At 40.8% G+C, this 20,482-nt stretch overlaps 1 protein-coding gene across 1 annotated transcript in view; it reads left to right on the top strand.

The window, feature by feature from the left end:
* Positions 1-20,482, top strand: part of USH2A (usherin) — a 391,715-nt gene that overhangs the window by 347,531 nt on the left and 23,702 nt on the right. The window contains exons 61-63 of the mRNA XM_040612018.1: positions 13,063-13,290; positions 14,149-15,665; positions 16,719-17,040. Of these exons, the coding sequence (XP_040467952.1) occupies positions 13,063-13,290; positions 14,149-15,665; positions 16,719-17,040 (2,067 nt within the window). The remainder of the gene's footprint in view (positions 1-13,062; positions 13,291-14,148; positions 15,666-16,718; positions 17,041-20,482) is intronic.

Raw genomic sequence — 20,482 nt, 5'->3', positions numbered from 1 at the left:
TGGTACAGATGTCCTTCCACCAGCATTTGACAGGCTGGAATATTTGGAAAGGATATGCTCATTGAACTGCTTTATGAGTGCCAAGAAAAGCTAGGAGCATGGAGAGAAGGTTTCTACCCATGAAGTGGAAGGCTTGCTGGTAAAAAACCCTGCCAAAGTTCCTACCAGATTCAGAGAAATTTTTCTCACCTTGTTAACAGGTGCCATGTTACAGCTTTAGGGCATCAGACATCATCTGTTACACCTGTGGCAACTGCAGGCTGCTTTACTCCCTCCACCAAAACTGTGGAAACTGCTTCTTCATCCATTCTTTTGCCTCCATAAGCCTTCCTTTCTAAGAACCCGCTTAGAGACTACAATGAGTGATAAAGGGAGCAGGAATTCGTTTCTGCCCTGAGAGTCTAGTAGAAAATAAATTCTGTCTTTTTCAGATTTTTGTCAGGAACTTGTTCCTATTTCCAGATATTCTGTGGCTCCTGCAGTCCTTACAACAGGCAGGACGCTGCTACAGTCAGGTAATGTGCTTTAAAGGTCTTATGTTACTGGAGGCTGTGTAGTTACACAGGCAAAGCTTTAGGAGGCAAACACATGTCCACTTAAGGCAACCTATGATGTGCAAGAGCAGCAGCTGGACCTGCAGCACAGTACCCTTCGCTAAGTTCTTTGACTTTGCAGCTGTAGGATGTCTTTTTAAACTGATCCATGGCTTCTCCACCTTCCTTCTTTATGTAGCACCTATGTCTTTTAAACACTTCTGTGCCCACATCACCCTAACATATAAAGATGATGTTACTGCTGGGGTATGGCCTATCTGAATGAGACCCCTGGAGTATGTGTTGACCGTGAGCCAAAAGGACTCCAAGGAGTTGTATACTCACAACAGGAAGATGAAGAGAGGTCCCAGCATCTGTTTAGCCTACTCATTTTGCTACTAAATTTTGCTCCAAGTATTTTTCCAAGTCTGTGTCCTACAGGTTTGAATGCGCCGATTCTTTTTTCCCATTCAGAGTAGAGTTCCTAGCCTGAGCCAAATCCTCCACGCAATGTGGAGATGCTACTCTAGTGCCTGCAAAAAGGGCACCAAGTTTACAATTGCCCTACAAAATCAGAACTGCAAATGCAGATTTAATATAGCAAGAGAGTAAGGGAAGTGGACTCCTTGCAGGGATAAATTTTTTGTATTTTCGCCATAAAGAAAACTTTACTCATCACAAACAAAATGAATGAAACTTTGCCAAGCTCTTATATTTCAACAGGCTTTAAAAAAGAATTAATGAGAAGTCTGGAAGACATCTTTTCCCAGACAAAGTGAAGTATTATTCTTGTCATTACGGGATCATAAAATTATTTTTTATTGTTTTCTCTTCAGGGGTTCAAGACAGATGATAATTTAGATTTTCTCTAATGCTAGTCTATGCTAGAAATCCTAGACCCGTGATGTACCAATAGATCATGAGATTTATGCTATAGTTGTAGCTTAAGACAGTGACATATTTAAGTGCTGTGCGTAAAGTTACTGGAAAGTCCTGGCCTAAAAAGACTGAATAGAGACTCTGAGAGTAAATGAGAACAATATCACCTTTTCCACCAGGTAACACAATAATTTGAGCTGTGGTTGCTTTTAATGTCAAACACAGTGCCCCCTTTGAGGACAAATAGAGCTGAGAACATGTGGCTTTTGAAATAGATTTCTGAGACAAAAACTTGCAACAGCCCTTCAGCATACTGCTTTTTCCATCTTTCTAGTCCTGCCTAGAAGAATCACAACACTTTCAATTGCTTTGTTAACAAACCCCTGTAATAATATTTGGTTTGAGGGTGTTAATGGAAATTTTAAACCATACTGACTGGAGTAACATCATCTCAGACTGAAGATCTTTACCAATACATTAACCCGTTCATAGGAATCAGGAGTCAGGGATGTGTGCTTCAGTATTATGGATTAACTAAACCCAACCTCTGTTCTGGTTGAATGCCATCTACATACACCATTTAGTTTTGTTGTCCTACTCATGAAGATTCTGATCCAGGATCCTTGAAAAAGCAAAAGAAAGCTTCTGTTGAATTTGAAGTGTTTTGAAACAGCTGCAGTTTAACTTCTGAGGCTATCAATAATTTTTGCTTTCACCTTAAGAAAAAAGAAACTGTTCACCTGTATGATCCATTGCTGTGCGCTGATTGAAGGTGTTGTCACTGGCTTCTTGGCTGCTCTTTGAGTCTTAAGTGAATTTAACCAAAAATCACAGCTCTGAATTCTAAAAACTTCCTTTCGATGGCCGGTGTTGGCTAGCCTATCTGATCTGGAGAGAGAGTGAGGCTTTTCTGATGGGCTATTCAAAACAGTACTTAAACATAAACGTGATTTTCACTTTAGAGGAACCTCCCTTCCTCTGCACAGAGTATAGAGAATAAATGAAGACACCAGCTACAAGGTTTTGTGTCAGAATGTAGGAGCTCTGACCGTTTCCCATAGCGCCTCTCTTAATCTGTAAGTACTTGAATACATTTATATGTCTGGCCCAAAATGACTACACTGTGTAGTAATTTCTTTTTGAGTTGCTCATTTATAACATGCATACACGCAGCTAATCAATAGATGAGACAGTGAAACTAGTGGATTTACAAGTTAATATGCTGGAGTCAATAATGTGCTGTAAAGACGTTTTCAATTCTGAAATCAGCACAATTTGTTTTGTACTAAGCTTAACTATATACCTGTTGATTTAGCGGTCTGTTTTAATTCCCCAAGTAACTTAAATATCCAAGGATAATACAGAATCCAAACTAAGCTTGTTACGCTTCAGCTTTCAAGTTATATTTTCAATATTTACATTCTTCATCATTTCAGTGGAAGTTCATCTGTCCACTGGGTTCGCTTGGTTTCAGGACATTAAACCTGCAAGCAGCTTCTCTTCCAGCTATTCTACCAAACTCTATAACCAGTCTGTCTTCTTTTCAGCCTTTTTCATGGTGTGGAGTAGATTCTGAGCCTTCATATTGGCAAGACATGTCTGCTGTGGGACACAACAATGTAGACAATCTTTATTGAACCTCATTATTTTCGTCAACGGTGCAGTCCATAGCAGCTGCAATGGGAAAACAAGATTTTTGTTCCTCTTGCCATAATGTGACACAAGGGCTTTCCAGGCTACTTGTTGAGGCTTTCCACTAGTATACAACCAGTAGGGGCAGGGATCCCTTGTAGCAACCCCCTACTCTGAACTTGGAGGAGCAACCCGCAAGTTCTGGAAGGAAGGTGTCAGATCTGTGCTGGACCTGTCAGTATTTTGAGGGGAAGCTGTGCTTTGCTGAGGAATATGTCTCCAAAGTGTACTCCTAATTGTATGTCTAATCAATATCCCCTGATAATATTCAGAGGAGAGGCAGAACTTTCCTCCAGCTACTGCAGAGAGGGCGTCCCTACCTGCAGAAGCAGTGTGCGGTGTGCTTCTGGTGCGGAGCAAGTCTTTTTTCCCTGGCAGGGATTGGCATAATTGGAGTGCACCTCTCTCAAACTGCTACCTGCACACCTGCATTTAATTTCAGCCAGTCTCTGTTTGGAGAGCAGGTATTTACATGTAGGCATTGTAAAGCGTTAAGGGAAGGAATGAAAAAAACCTTGTGAAGGAAAGCCTTTCAAGAGATAGAGGTTTGCATGCTTTTTGGCCCATCGTTTTTTAAAATTCATTTTAAAGGTGACATTTTAAGTTCAGCCACACATTCAGACTAAACTTTGGCCTTGATAATGTAGCTCCAAGTAAATTGTTTATGCTTACCTTTTAATATGTCTCAGAAGTGATTACATACAAATCAGGCAAAGTTTGAATGAAAAGCTAGAACTGTTCAGTACAGGGCAGAAAAAAAAAAAGAATAAAACAGTTGAAGTAAAAACCTTTTAGTCTCCTTTAAAATGTTGCTTTTATTTTCCATTGTGTTGGCAGAAAGCAGGGATTTAAAGCTGTGAATTGCCTTGAGGCTGTGTTATCTTCCTCTACTTAGCAGCAATTAGAACTGCTCTTTCTTGCATGTGTTGGGTGAGAGAGACAAGGACTCAGAATGACTGAGAAAAGGGAATGAAGTAAGCTCGCATTTAACAATAATATGACACATCTGTTGTACCTGTGTAAAATGGCATCTAAAACAATAATGCTGGTTTCCTGAAGCTGCATAGAGTAACACAGGGAGATATCCTGAGACTTAATTAATGTTTGTAACATGATGTGAGGTCCTATGATGAAAAGTCATGTAGAACTGCAAAGTCCTAATTTTATGGAGCACAACTGACATTCAGTGGCATTTTCAAGGAAACTGATGTGGGAGTTCACCTGCAATCTATGTTAAGATTCAGATTGTCCTTGTACAAGTCCCCTTAAAGGTTTTCTGCAAACTTTTTTTTTTTTTTAATCTTTGCATTTCTTTTTCCCCCATTATGGCTGTTGAGCTGTGCAAAGGCAAAAAATGAAAACAATTGCTTTTACAGGGGAAAAATAAGGAGGATTTTATTCACCAAATCCACAGCCAAACTATTTTTCAAATTTTACAGAAAATAGAAACCTTCAGATACTACGCTCAGGTCATTTTAAGATCAGATGGGAGAAGTTTTAAAATGTTCAGAGCCGCTTGTCTTCACAATATCATGTATCATATATGATGTAATTTAAAAGGAGTTTCAGTGGTGTATGGCACAGATATATGTAGTTACAAATGTTATGGAGGAGCAATGTGAATGCTTGAAAAACAAAACTTCAAGTGAATCCAAAAGCCGAAACAGTTGATAATGACAAGGGCATGTTCTTTCTACAGCAAAGCAAAACTGATTGCTACAAGATACATTGAGTTGAGAAGTTCAGGTATGTAAATTATCCATTTTTCAGGATAACAAACACATCCACAATTTCATTACATTGTTTTAAAATTACAGAAGCCCTTCTGCAAAACATCTGCCACTCTGAACATTACTAAAAGAAAAAAAGATTTGAGACTAAGACGACACCAACTGCACTGATGTAGCAGTCCAGATTTTGTTTGTTCTGACAAAAGCATCTAACTTCATTCTGGACATCAGCCAATATATCAAATGGAAAATACGGTTTATGGCATTAGGAAAAATATAACATTAACCCCCTAATGCTCCATATTAAGGGTTGTACCCCCTACCATTTGCAGGTTTGAGCCCTTAGGCTCTAGCTGCTGTTTTACAGCAGCAGTGGCTTTTCTTTCTTTTGCCATGCCTACAGACGACATAGAACAAATCCATGAGAGGAACACTGTTCCAAAATGCTAACAAATAGTGGATGGAAAGTTGCTGCTCAGCAGGAGCACTATGTGTGGTACTTATTTTAAGCATATTCCTGGAGTTCAGCCGTATGAGTGCAATAGTTGTAATGTAGAGATAGATAAAAACCCCGGCAGAGTTTGTGTGCTTGCCTTTCCTAGCTTTTTATCTTCCCTGAAGACACGCTTCTATCCCAGATTATAAAGCTCCACCTGAAGGACCATTCATTCCCATTCTCCTTGTGACTAAGGTAGACTCAACACATTGCAAGTTCTGCAGTGCCTTGATGAGTTTATGCAGATTCCAGATTACGCAAGTGTGTGAATTTGGAACATCAAAATAACCTCCCAGCTAAGTCCTGTAGTGTTTGACATTCTTTAATATGATGCTGGATTTCATATACCGTGAAGTCTTTGCTGATGTCTCTGCTCTATCCTCTCTCACTCTGATCAGCTCTCCACAAAGCATGCCCCACTCAGCTAAAGATCAAACTTACAACGTACGTCCATTTTACTGAGGGTAACTCATAATTGTTTTTCAGTGGGGTTTAAATGTTTTACCTCATGCTTTATAGTATCTCAGATAAATAGCATTAACATTTTTCCTTCAGATTCTGCCTGTCATTTTGAAGAGAAACAGAATCTAGTTCTTCATATCCAGAATGACTATCGAAACCAAAAAGGATCAGTCAGGTTAAGTAAGGATAGCACATTTGAACTGACCAAAAACAAATTTTGGAGAAAACAGTCCCGTCAGGTATCTAGTTTATTAAAAAAAACATCTTTTTTCCTCTTTCTTTCTCCATCACTTTCTCATGATGAGGATTAATAAACATGGTTTACAGTGAAAAAATGGGGGCGGGGGGGAAGGTGCAAAACTGTGGTTTATTATACAGTAGGTCTTGTGAGTGTTGTTAGAGATAAAATATTAATGTTAGGAAAACATGTTGACATCGTCCTCTAGATGGTGTCTATAGTGGAATGTCATGTCATTGATATTTTGGTTTATTTGATTTATTTAGTCATGCAGAAAAATCTTTTTTGGGGGATTTCAGTATTTCTTAGTACAAATTAGACAAATACAGATGCAAATACATTTTTAAGAAGGTGGCATTCAGCGATGTTTGATGGATTTTAAATAAATAATTATGTAAGAAAAGGGAAAAAAAGAGAAGAAGGGAGAGGAGGAAAAGAAAGGAGAAGAGATCTTATCTGACAAGAAATAGAATGGAAAAGGCTACTGAAGTGTTGGCTTTGCCCAAAGAGGTTTTTTAAGATCTTAGCAGTAAAACTGCAACATTGCTGGTGGTTTAAGAGTGTGTACTCCTACCCAAAGGCCAACACAGTGACTGTGTGCGGCTTGTTAAATGTGCTTGATTTCATTTTAAAGTGCAGTGCATCCTAGTTTTCTTTTTGGTGCTTAGCTTTCAAGTCAAAGCTGGAGATTCAGACGCCTGGTGAGACTGCAGCAGGTCCCCAGGTGTGCCAGGAAAGAAAACTGTCTACTGTGAAAATAGGCACCAGCTCCACTAAACAGATTCAGCTACATGCAATTCACAGTTCCTTACATGCTCTGCCAGAAAGGAGGAAAATTAACTGCAGTGTAATATTTCTATATCAGGTATTAATTGTTGTTGTTTGCAGAACATTTTAAACTTAGATTGCTGCTGTTTCTAATGGTTTCCCCCTGGTATAGTCCACATGCCCACATAGAAATGATTCAGTTATGTGCTGAGTGAAACAGGGTGTGCAAATTAGGTTTCTTATTAAAAAATTCTGCTGGCATGGTACTGTTACGAAAGACAGGAACGTGGAGTTACAAAGGACAGATGATTAGTGTTCTGTGATGTCGATAGCAAAACTAACATTTGTTTTAAAAATAAACTACAAGAACCTTCTTAAAGTTGAAAAAAAAACCCAACCAAACGAACATTAAGTTTGCCAGGAATCACAACAAAAGAATATTTTAAGATCATGTAATCAAAGCTTATGTTTTAATAAAGGAGCCATTTTATGTGCTTTACTTTGTAACTTGGGTCTATTCTAATACACCTAAAAAATTATTTTTCCTAAATTTATTTATAAAAAAGCAAGCTCAAATATAATGAATTCCTGACTCTTATTTCCTAGCCACTGTAGAAGAAAAGACTGCATCAATCCACTGCAGGGCTGGGAAAACAAAAGTGCCTTTTCATCTCAACCAAAGATGGTTCAGAATAATCCCTGGGCAAAAATGTTTCAGAATTATTTTGTGTTTAATATATAAATGCCTGGGTTTAGTAACTTAAAACTTTCATTTAAATGTTTATTTAATTTTCTTTCACCATTCTTGGGGGTTTTATATACCATAAAAATTATCATCAATGTTACTGCTATTGAAGGCCTGTTGGGTAATATCAAATAATATAATAGTGATTTTAAATGAAAATATAGGCATTGAAAGGCAGTTTTAAAATTCTAAAATGAAATGCTGAGTTCTTAAAATGTAAAATTTTAAGAGTGTAATTTGCCCACAAAATTGACTAAAAAACGTTAAAAAAATTTTACACAAATTGGAAGGAAAATAAATTGTGCAACATCAATTTTTGGTGACAATGGAAATTCTAGTCACCTCTAAGCAAGATAATTTCTGGTAAAATTAATAACACTGGTTTCTGTTTGCCTAACCTTTGAGGTTTTTCAGTACTATCACAGGAATAATCTATATCCCAGTCCACACCGCTACAGGAAGGGGGCTCATAGATTACTTGTGTATCCATAAGTTGTATCCCTGCGAATTTGAGCGTAAGGCTTTAAGAATAGAGTAGATTTGTTAAACGAAAAAACCAGTGTGCATGATACAAGCCTGAGAAGGAAGGCAAGCCAAAGGACAAGTTAGGGATTGCATATGAATGTGCACTCAGTGCAATTTGTAGAGTGAAGGCAGGGGCTAAGAGGTAGGCTGGGAAATAAGAGTGAATATCAGAGTCAAGGTGCAATCACTCCCGTGCTTTGCAGAAAATGGCAAAGAATCTGGGTTAGATGGGGAACTGGATAAGAGGATAATACCAAAGGTGAGGATAAGCTATTTTAGTAAAACCCCAAGCATTCCCCATCACTTCTCTCACTTGTGGAAGAATCTGTTCGGCTTCCTTGATGCAGAACTTGAAAACTGTCATTGGAGGGTGGTCAGATTAACGTTCTGACTGTCAGGAGACCATAGCTTTCTCCTCCAATGTCCAGGGAGCGTTTGGCATCTCTGCCTCTGTAGACAAGGGAGCGTCATAGTGAATTACTTTCCCATCATTTATGTCTGTGGGTTATGAAAGAAGAGGTTTGGTTCCCTGTATCGCTCCTACCATTAGCAGTGTGGCAACGTCTGATGCCATTGAGTTTGGAGACTCACAGAAAGAATGAGCTAGCTTTTTAATCAGATACTGAAGATAGCTGCCAAATAGGAATTACTGTATGAAGAGAAGATAGGGAAAGAGAAGAAACCAGAGCCTAACCTTAACATGCCTGGTGATGACTTGCTGAGTTTTGATGATTACCCCTGAAGAAAGGACAGACACTAAAGCTGCCTGTTGGGGCAGCTTTTTAGTGGTTCGGAGATCTGATGTATTTGTCACATTTTGAACTCATGCCCTGAGACCTGGGCAACTGGGTAAGCTGGCCTGCCTTGAAAAAAGAGGAAAACCCATAATGACACCACTGGAAAGTGCTGCTTTATCAGATCGATAGATTCTAAGATGACTAGGTTGTGTAGTTGTATGCAGTTTAAACATTTGTGCAGGGAGTCCACCCGCACAGAGTATTATTGACAGCTACAGATCAATGCTAATTTTTGATCATTTTCAACCTACAAAGACCTCTTGACCCGGTTGCCACCTTAGGGGCACTTCAAGTGGTCAGAAGCAATCACAGTAGTCAGTGTAAAATCATCAGACCCTTGAAGGCTGTGCAGCCTTGCCCGTGCCCAGGAGAGGAGGACTGGGAGGTAGCGAGGGAGGAAGGCAGGCACCTTGCATTATGGATGCTGCTGCCTTTGAACGGCATGAAAGACTATGCTAATTTGTTTCCAGACTTTAAGTGACTTCTGTGCTCATGAATTAAAAAATAAACAAACAAAAAAGGCAATCTGAAGCAAATCTTGACAGATACATTATTCATGATTCATGTTCTCTTGTTTTATATTTTGAAAAATGTGTTAAAACAAGGTTTTATTTTAAATAACTTTTATCCTAATTTGCAGTTGGAAGGCTAGAATTAGCCGAGGAGCGTAGTTGTTGCTGTTAACAGCTTGTGCTGCCACTGGCAGCACGTGAATCATTTTACACAGCAAAAGCAAAGGTGTGGTCCTGCCTGGAGTAGTGGTGGTGCTGTCAGTGCTGCACAAGGGCAGGGGATGGGGCTGCGGGGGTCAGGTCGTGGCAGCTGGTCACAGCTTGCCTCAGGTGTCCCTTTCTGTAGTGTTTACATCAAAAGAATGGGCTGTATAAGAGGAGTGTGAGAGTGCACACACGTAGATGGTTGTTGGATTGTTCTTAATTTAATGACTGGCTGAGTGAGAGCACTTTGCAGTAGGAGGCAGAGAAAGGAGGGGATGGGCTTGTAGTCCGTCAGATTTCATGGTCGCTCAGTCTACGAACATCTTAATGTTTGCATTAAAATTTTATTTTGTTGGTTTGCTTTTAATGGTGAATGAAATCTGGACTGTTAGCAGTGTGTAAACATGGGCTATATGAGTTCATGGCTTTGCAGACAAAGACTATTCCAGGCAATAATTCCAGGCAGAATATTCCAGGCAATGATTTTGATCCTGCACCTGTTTAAGTCTGTGTTGCTGTCCACTGAAGCCAAAGGTGCTCTCCTTTCAAGGTGTTTTTTTCTATTTATATTTGACCATTCCAGCAGGTTAGTATTTCTATGCTGAAAATGTCATGGGAGGACATAAAGTAATTCTTAAAATGAATCAGTCTGCCATCCGTTCTCTTTTCAGTATCAGCCTTTGAGCTGAGCAAATTCACACATGGCAATGGCAGCAGCGCAGGGGGAGGAAACGTGGCTCTGTATTCTGGGAGTGCATCCCTTGAGCTTACTTCAAAACCAAACAAAACAAAAATACATGTAAACCATTTGTTCTTCAAGAAGTATCTGTAGGAGCCAGGGATAAAAGTCATCCCTGGAAGGAATGGTTTAGCCGTCTCCAGAGAACATGACGAACTGCAGGCAAGGAAATCCCTCCATCCTTGTTTCATTTCAAGGTGTGGTGGGGATTGTAAATAATTAAATCTTGGGGTTTAGTTGGAAAATGGTAGAGGTTGATGAAAAATATGCTGGTTTCTGTTTAAAAAGAGAAGCCAAGTTTTGTAGAATTGCTGTTACAAAAGCCCACCCCGATGATGCAGCTGATTAGAAAGCAGAGCCGTTGCTCTTTCTATGGTGTTTGTAATAACGGGTTGTACCTTCGGAGAACCTCTGTGTAGCAGTTCAGGGACAGTAATTTAATGTTGTGTGCTCCCTTCCTCCCATCCCTACCCCTGAACCATGGAATGTAAATTTTAGGCTTTTAAAAGTTCTGTTTTGAAAACCTAATAGATAACTGTCCTCATAAAAACTATTAATACAGACTACATCCAATTGTAAAGCTAATTTTAATCATGTTTTGTGCCAACATAATTTCTGATGCCAGATTTTTATGCTAAGCATGAGCTTCAATTTGAGCTCGGTTCTTTAACCTGCAGTTCATAATTTTGCATTCGGCTGTATAGGTTTTTTGGCTATGGCAGTTTGAACGCTTCCACTTTCAAGGATCTAAGCCATAAATGTTTATTAAAAGAATCTATAATGAAATCAGTTTTGTTATTTTTTTAATGGCTGCCTTGAGTATGTTGGATGACTGAACGCACGTTGTTAATCATTAAGTACTCATGTTACAAAAAGTGTTTGATAGTATTGCCATCTAGGGGCTGAACTAAATTCTCCATACTGAAATAAACTGTAATTGAACAGGTGCTGCTATTGACAATATACATATGTTTTTGCTTTATAGCCCACATGCTTTCCATGTTTCTTATGACAAAAGATACCTCTAAATGTCCCACAGCAGCCAGAGCTTTTTTTATATATAATCTGTTCGAGGTGATTGCTATTTGCGTTTGAGCTTATGCTTTTTTGGCAGTGATGACTGGGAATTCCTAACAAAGAATTATACTTTTTTGCATTATTAATCTTGCTAGTGTTTGCCCTGTTTAACAGAAAAAGGAATCATTTATCAGAAAAGTATGTTTATAATCTGTACTTGTGGCATCTTCAGATTTAATATTCATAATGGTCATTCAAATGCTGTGCTATATTTATCTAAAAGACTAACTCATTGTTGTGAGGAAATAACTATTTAAATATTTATGATCTAACTTTTAATATTTAAAAAAAGAAATTAATATTTCTTTAAAATTTGTTTCTGAGTCTGATAGCTTAACAAACGTTTAAATATTAAACAAATGGAAGTGTTAGCATTTAACAACTTAATATGACTTACTGAAACAGGGAAATTGGCTTCAGCTGTTTCTGCCACATGAAGGAAACTGAATCTCTGCACCCCCCTTCTTGAGATCTATGCAATTAATGCAAAAGTATAACTAAAAATGAGATTAAATATATGAGAGATCAGCTGAACTCCTTTCTTCCTTGCTCCTCTGATGAGACAAATCTGAACAGTCTTCCATTGAAACGTGTTACCCCTGTTCTTTGTTAGCCACTGTATCTTTTCTGGCTGTTCAAAACAACGCTACAGCTGTATTGTCTTCTTGCCAGATCGGAGTTTGCACTGAAACCCGAGCGGTTTCAGGTCTGTCTGATGCGGTTTGGTTAAGCTGGATAAAGCTGTGAGCTGTAAGGCCAGTGGCCCCTTCTGGGCATGGCTGAAGCCCCTCGGTCTGCATCCCCCCGCGCGCCTGTGCTGGGCTGCGGTCTGGGTGCTGGCAGGTCAGCCCTGGCCAAGCCCGGTGGGATCCATGAACAGCTGTGCTCCTCCTCGCCCCTCTTCGCCGGTGTGAGGTGGGGGTCTGGCACCCGCAGGGTCTATCCTGCCTGCCTGTGTCCCCATCACCAGTGCAGCTGCTTCCTCCAGCCTGAAGAAACAGGGAGGGATCTTGTAAGGTGGCAGGTCGCCCCACAATTGTCCTACCTTGTGAATTTACCTCAACTGACATCTTTACAAAGCAGGAACATAGAAACCAATTTATTCTCTCCCTCCCTCTCCTCCCCGCCCCCCTCCACATACAAGGGATTAGTTTGCAGTAAGGGAGCAAAACTGTGCTCTTGGAAATACTGTTGTCTACCCAGTGCTCTATGTAGCTGTAACAGGAAGGCGTGCCTGTCAAACGTCACATCTACACACAGGTTGTGTAAGGACTCTGTAGAGGCAGGCATCACTCACATACCGCAGGTTTTCACATGTGTTTGAATCCTTCATAGTACCAGGCACTTTCGTCCTGGCTGAGCAAAGCTCAGACACATGCTGAACGAACTGCAAGTTGTTTGCTAGCTGAGATCTGAACTGTGCAGGACTTCCCAGAAGTCAACCTCAAAGGCTCTACCATAATGATAGATGTTTTTTTGAAAGCCTAAGAGTTTCTTTTTGAGGTTCAGCTATGGAAACCCACCAAAAAATCTTGGTAACCAGCTGGGGTATTCTGAAAAGCGGTCAGTAGCGACCCCAAGCTGAGACTTTATTTTCCAAGTGACATAAACCACAGATGCTGATTACTTTTTTAACTAACTCAAACATCTGTATTCTTGCTTCAGGGAACAAAGCATCAGGCTCATTTGTTTGGATTGAAACCTTTCACAACGTATCATGTTCATGTCATAGCTGTAAACAACGCCGGGCAGGTTTCAAGCCCCTGGACATCTGTGCGCACGTTGGAAGCATCACCCAGTGGCCTGAGCAACTTCACTGTGGAAAAGAAAGAAAACGGCAGGGCTTTGCTGCTAAAATGGTCAGAGCCTTCCCAACCCAATGGTGTGATTAAGGTAATCTTCATTTTGACACTTCACTCGATCAAAAAGGAGAAGGGAAATGCTGAATATTGAATTAAAACATTTTTGCTGAAAAGGACTCACAAATGCATTATACTTTAAAATAAGACGGAAGTCCTATGTAAGCACAAGACACTCTGTGAGTGTTCTCTGCTTGTGGTTATATTAAAATGAATAATATATTAACATTCCTGTGCTACCCTACAGCTGTAAATGTTCATTTACAATGAACCAAATTGTTCGTTTAATATATAGAAAGCTATGCATGAAAGCTTATAATCTTACTTGGCATACATTAGACATCGCGAAAATGTGTTTCTAGAAAACATGGGTTTGACAGAATGTTGAGCTGAAATTTGGGACTTCTTTTAGCTCAACGTTTTCAACGGAGTGTAAACCTTTACCTGCAAGATTGGCAACTAGAGGGGTTTATTTGGAGGGTTTTTTCTTAAGTGATTTGCTCTAGAATTAGCCTGTGAGAAGCTTTGTGCTAGCCCATGAGAGCCTCACAATGAGACTTGGTAACAAACAAATATAATGAAAACTGTCACTAAGTGATTTATTACTGCATCCAAAATAAAAAAAAAAAAAAAAAAAACCATCCAAAATGGATCAAAACATTCCTTTTGTATCAATGATCTGTTTGTGTGCTGATTTTTACTAGTAAGGAAGTAAGATTCTGAATCATTGGTTAGTAGTCCTTACCCTGTTGCAAAGATTGAGCTGTCTCATCTACCGGTTATTGAAAAAAAATGTTGATTTTTTGGTTTTTTCTTTTGTCCTGGCTTCTGTCCTTTCTTCCCTCCCTGCCTTTTTTTTTTTTTATTTTTCCTTTCTTTACTTATTCACCAGACCTACAATATTTTCAGTGATGACAACCTGGAGTACAGTGGTTTATCTCGCCAATTCCTCTTCAGACGCCTGGAGCCATACACTCTCTATACCCTGGTACTGGAGGCTTGCAGTGTGGCAGGCTGCACTCGTTCTCCACCCCAGCCGGTCCGGACAGGTGAGGCACCCCCAGCATCTCAGATGGCACCTGTAATCCAGGCAGTGAACGCTACCAACATTGAACTGAGCTGGCTGCAGCCAATTAGTCCAAATGGAAAAATAATTCGCTATGAAGTTATTCACAGATGCACAAAAGAAAACGCTGCAGGGTACAAAGCAACAACAGAAGACGAGAAAATTGTTTTCACAGAATATAACACTGAAAGTAACGCATTCATATATAATGATAAAGGTTTACAGCCGTGGACAAGGTATGAATATAAAATACGCACCTGGAATGCTGCAGGCTACGCTGACAGCTCCTGGACAGTGGCAAAGACTAGTCAGACTGCCCCAGAAGGTCTCGCTGTCCCCAGGTTATCCTTGGTGTCGGTAAACCCCCGTAAAGTGCTCATCTCATGGGCCTCCCCAGCACAGCCCAACGGTATTCTTCAGTCATACAGGCTGCTAAAGAATGACGTTCTGTATCCTTTCAGCTTTGACGCTGCTACTTTCAACTACACAGATGAAGATTTACTGCCCTATTCAACGTATACTTATGCGATAGTTGCCTGCACGATGGGAGGCTGCTCTACCAGTGAACCAGCTGCAATACAGACGCTGGAAGCAGCTCCTGCCTTCGTGGACCCACCATCTCTGCAGGCTGTCAGTGCCACTCAAATTAATGTGTCTTGGACACCTCCTCAAATACAAAACGGAGATATCACCAAGTACATCTTGAAATTAAACAATGAAGAGTATTATCCTGGCAAAAGTTTGCAAATGTTGGTTTCTAATCTGCAGCCTTACACCCAGTATGATTTTGCATTGGTTGCCTGTACTGCGGGGGGCTGCACATCTAGCATATCCCAGTCAGTGATGACCATGGAGGCTCCACCATTAAATATGGAAGCTCCCAGGCTACTTGTCATGGGCTCAGAGTCAATTGAAATCACATGGAAACTTCCAGCTAACCCCAATGGTGAAATCACAAGCTACGAGCTGAGGAGGGACGGTCTACTTGTTTACTCAGGTCTGGAAACTCGGTATCTTGATTTCACCCTAATGCCAGGCATGGAGTACAGCTACACTGTCACTGCAAATAACAGTCAAGGGAGTGTGACCAGCCCGTCAGCTCAGATAAAAACCAACCCCTCTGCTCCATCTGGGATGTTGCCTCCTAGGTTGCAGGCATGGTCTTCAAAGGAGATTTTGGTGGCCTGGGATCCTCCTATCAAAGTAAATGGTGACATCAGAAATTACACAATCTCAATCCACAAGCCTGCTGAAACAGGAAAGAAAACTGTTGACTTTGATGCATCTCAGGTTTCCTTTCTGAGACGGTCATACATAGTGGCAGAGCTACAACCTTACAGTAGGTAAGTCTGGAAGACCTCATTTGTTGAATAAATGCTGCGGGGTGGTTCAGTGGGCTGGCAGCCAGTTCAACCATCTTGTTTAAACAGATAGTCAAACCCATGGGGTTTTATTGTCTAGAAAGCACATGATAAAACCAGGATTATTTTTTTTTTAGTTTGTAGTAACACCAGCTATATATCATCTTGACAAAGTGCATAGGGTTGGCACAGGTTGCAATTAATACAAGGAGTAATTCAGCACTCTGCTGTGGGCTCCAAAACCTGCAATCTTGTACTTGTGTATCTTTTACAAGATGTCTGCATTCAAGAATAAATAGGGCTTTGTTTGACAAAGTTCATGGTGAGAAGACTAAAGACCTGTTGGCTAGCCCATTCACAGCGTAGCTGGGCTAAAATTAATGAAGTCACACCAGGAATACGCTCACACCCTTGAGCCGAAAGCAAACAACTTGTGTTTAAGTGAGAGCTAAAACTTAAGAGGGTGTACCAGACTCTGCCACAGAAGGGGCACACTTGATATTGAAGTAATATCTTCCCCACTAATTCTTGATTATTTATCTGACCTTTCCTTATGTATTTGTGTAGGCATAATTTGTGTGTCTTACATGGTTGATAAGTCTGTCTACTATTTACATGCAACTAATCTAAATCCAAAGAGAGGAGCGTAATAGAGCGAAGCTCTATAGCTCTCAAATGATATCCAAATCATATCATACAATGAATCATCATTTTGATTCATATCATCAAAATCAAAACAATTTTGAACATTTGACTCCTGCAGATGTTAACTCCAGTCTGGGGAAAAAAAGAAAAAAAAACACCAAAAACACAACCGAAACCAAAAAACCAAAACAAATGAAAACCCAGAAGACAGCATTCTTCCTTTTTACTGAAAAAAGGCACAGCATATAATCTGCATGTTTATACAAACTGTTTTCTATTTAAAAATGCCAAAGACCAAGAGAAATTAAGAAATCCCCCAGATCTCATGCACATTCTATGTTTGTATTTGCAGTGTTTTAATCACTTCATTCCTGATTTGTGTTCCCAAAGGTATGAAATACAGCTCCAAGCTTGCACAGAGCTGGGCTGTGCCTCCAGTGAGTGGGCATCGGTACGGACGCTGGAGGCACCCCCAGCAGTGCAGCCTGCCCCTCTCATCGAAATACAGACAGCGGCTGGGGGCTTCCAGCCCACTGCTTCCGTCCTCTGGACTGGCCCGCAGCAGCCAAATGGGAAGATTTTATACTATGAACTTTACAGAAGGCGAACGACTCAAGCCCACGTAAATTTAGACCTTGCACTTGTTTACAACGGTTCTTCAACCTCTTTCAAAGATGACAAGTTGCTGCCTTACACAGAATATGAATATCAGGTGAGACTCTGATTATTGTTTCAGTACACTTTGAGAACCTTACTTTACATGTACAGTGAACGTCTCAATTCTAATGATAATAGTATTGTGAAACCTGAATGATTATTGTTAATGTATTTTAAATAGTGGAGAAGCTGAAAATAATTTTGCACAAGTAATAGATCCATTCAGCGTTCATTTTTCTTTGGCTTAATCGTAACTGCCTGAGTTTCTTGTATGTTAATTGTTTGTGTACCATCCAGAGCTTTTGCAAGGCTCCAATGTTATGTAAGTAGTGGAAAATTCTAGTTCCTAAAACACACCTTCATTTAATTCGTTTTTCTTTCTTTTTCCATCCTCTCTCAATCTATTACGAATTAATTTTTATTTTATGATCCTAAAGTAGTTTACTAGACCAGTGTTGTTTTCTCTTTAAATTAGATGTAGGATCATGTGCAGTTTTCCTGGGTGGTTCAAAAGTGTATTTGTTGTTGATGGTTGGTGTTACTGTTGCATGTCAGTATTTTTTCTATTGTTTTTCTTATAAGGCTAAGATAAAGGAAGGAGACCAGTTCTGCCATTCTTTCACCTGGAATTGTTTTCCATGTCAAAGTTGCAAGTTCTAGTGTCATTATTTTGTCATGCAGTACCTAGTGATAATGTAGGGTTTTACTTTATTTCAGCCTATGAATTAAGAACTTTGTATTTGTAACCATCTGAAATCTTTCCCTTTTTTATGAGTTAGTGGAATTTAGACCCTCATAAAAAAAAATCCTCAAATTGGTTGTTTCTAAAAGTAAAAGTAAGGACGAGGTTGATTTTTTTTCAATGATCTAATGATTTTTTTAATGTCTATGAATAGCCATGTTTACTTGCCACAGAACAGGATACCAGTAAGCCTTGCTACTGATTCCGTACACAATATTTGTGCACATGATATGTCTTGAAGATGCATTTGGCAATGCTCAAAAACCTTCATCACCTTTAAAAAAAAAAAAAAAAAAGTGTTCAAGCACGGATTTGTTTTGATGTATATGAAACACAGTGTGTTCCACCTCTTGAGCTTCTGCAAGATGGTGGCAATCTTTCTTTTATGATCTTTTTTACATTTGCTTTATAGGATCACAAGGTAATTTAGGTTGGAAGGGCTCTCAGGAGCCCATCCAGTCCAACTTCCTGCTCAAAGCAGATCAGTTAAGAGGTCAGGTGAGGTTGTGCAGGGCTTTATCCAGTTACGTCCTGAAAACCTCCGGGGAGGGAGACTGTATAACCTCTGGGGGAAGTCTGCTCCACTCCACAAAGACTGTCATTGTGAAAAAGTTTTTTTTGTTATGTTCAGTCTGAACAAATAACAAATTTATTTGACAGCAAAAGCTTGAACTTATACCTGTTTTCTCTTGTCCTCTTCCACCACGTACCATTGTGAGGAACTTTTTGTTAGCCTGTGGGTAGGTGCTGGGGGACTGCCATCAAGTCTCTCCAAAGCCACCTCTTCACCAGGCTGAACAAGCCCCAGTTCCACAAAGGCCATGGTTTCCAACCCCCTGATTACCTTGGTAGCCCTCTGGTGAACTTGCTCCAATTTATCGATCTCTCTCTTGTATTCAGGGACCAAAACAGAACAAACACTAAGTAAAGGCATGTAATCACTTCCTTTAATTGTCTGGCTGTGGTCGTGTTAAACAGCTCAAGATGTTGTTGGCCATCTTTGCTGCCAGATGACACTGCTGGGTCATGTTCAGCTTTCTATCCCTTAAGACCTCTAGGTCCTTTCCAGCAGAGGCGCTCCTTAGCGGTCAGTCCCTACCCTGTAATTCTGCAAAGACTTACTCTTTTGCAGGAGCAAATCTTTGCATTTGTCTTGCTGAAATTCATAAAGCTGCTGATGATGATCCATTCCTCTAGGCCCTTCTGAACAGCAGACCTGCTCTTCAACGTATCAACTGGTCCCCCATCTGCAAATTTGATGAGTGTGCACTGTACAGGTCAGGTTCTTTGGTAGCTCTGCTCAACTGCTACTGTTGTATTCTTTTTAGTAGCCAGAAACCTTGAAGAATTAGATCTAGAAAGTTGTTTTATCACATTAGTCTATCCAGCTGCTCTGTGTACATGTGTTGTAGACTCACCGAGTCATGTCATTTGGAAGGGACATCCAGAAGGCATCCGGCCTAGCTCCCTGCTTGAAGCAGGTCTAGATAGAGCAGGCTGCTCAGGGCTGTGTCCAGCTGAGTTTTAGATCAAGTTCTGCATCCTTGGACCTCCAAGGATGGAGATTGTACAGCCTGTGTGGGCACCCTGTTCTAATTTCTGACTGCATATCTTTTCTATTTGCATCTAATTGCCTTGTTTCAGCTTGCGTCCCTTGCCTCTTGCTCCATTACTGTCAGAGTCCCAGGTCCTGGAGGGAGGACTGCAGTGGCTTTCTTCATAAATCAATTCTAGCAGCTCCAGTTTGGGTAAGAAAGGACTCTGAAGGGACAGTTATAAAACTATTGAAAAGAGAGCCTAGGATGCTACTAGAAAAGTGTAGTCACTGCAGTATTCATAAAGCCCTTCTCTGCTTGACAGTCACAATCCTCTTTTTCTCCTCTGTATGTTTCTGGATTGGCAGCATGTCTGTAAGGTAACAGTCAGTGTGAGAAGTGGAGCATCATCGTAGAATCACAGAATGGTTTGGGTTGGAAGGGACCTTAAAGATCATCTAGTTCCCACGCCACTGCCATGGGCAGGGACACCTTCCACTAGACCAGGTTGCTCAAAGCCCCATCCAGCCTGGTCTTGAATGCCTCCAGGCATCAACAGCTTCGCTGGGCAACCTGTTTCTGTGCCTCTCCACCTCATAGTGAATAATTTCTTCCTTATATCTAACCTAAATCTACCCTTTTTCAGTTTCAAGCCATTCCTCCTGGTCCTGTCACTTACGTGCCCTTGTAAAAAGTCCCTCTCTAGCTTTCTTCGAGGCCTCTTTAGCTCCTGGAAGGCCACTGTAAGGTCTCCTCAGAGTCTTCTCTTCTCCAGGCTGAACAACCCCAGCTCTCTCAGCCTGTCCTCATAGGAGAGGTGCTCCAGCCCTCTGAGCATCTTCCTGCCCCTCCTCTGGACTCACTCCAGCAGGTCCATGTCCTTCTTACGCTGGGGCCCCAGAGCTGAACGCAGCACTCCAGGTGGGGTCTCACAAGAGTGGAGTAGATGGGGAGAATCACCTCCCTCGACCTGTGGGCTGTGCTTATTTTGATGCAGCCCAGGATTCAGTTGGCTTTCTGGGCTGCAAGCAGACATTGCTGGGTCATGTTGAGCTTCTTGTCCACCAGCACCCCCAAGTCCTTCTCCTCGGGGCTGCTCTCCACCCATTCTCCATCCAGCCTGTGTTTGTGCTTGGGATTGCCCCGACCCAAGTGCAGGACCTTCCACTTGGCCTTGTTGAACTTCACGAGATCTACACAGGCCCACCTCTCAAGGCTGT

This window comes from Falco naumanni, chromosome 12 (assembly GCF_017639655.2).
Source record: "Falco naumanni isolate bFalNau1 chromosome 12, bFalNau1.pat, whole genome shotgun sequence".
Taxonomy (NCBI): Eukaryota; Metazoa; Chordata; class Aves; order Falconiformes; family Falconidae; genus Falco; species Falco naumanni.
This window is presented reverse-complemented; position numbering and strand designations above follow the sequence as displayed.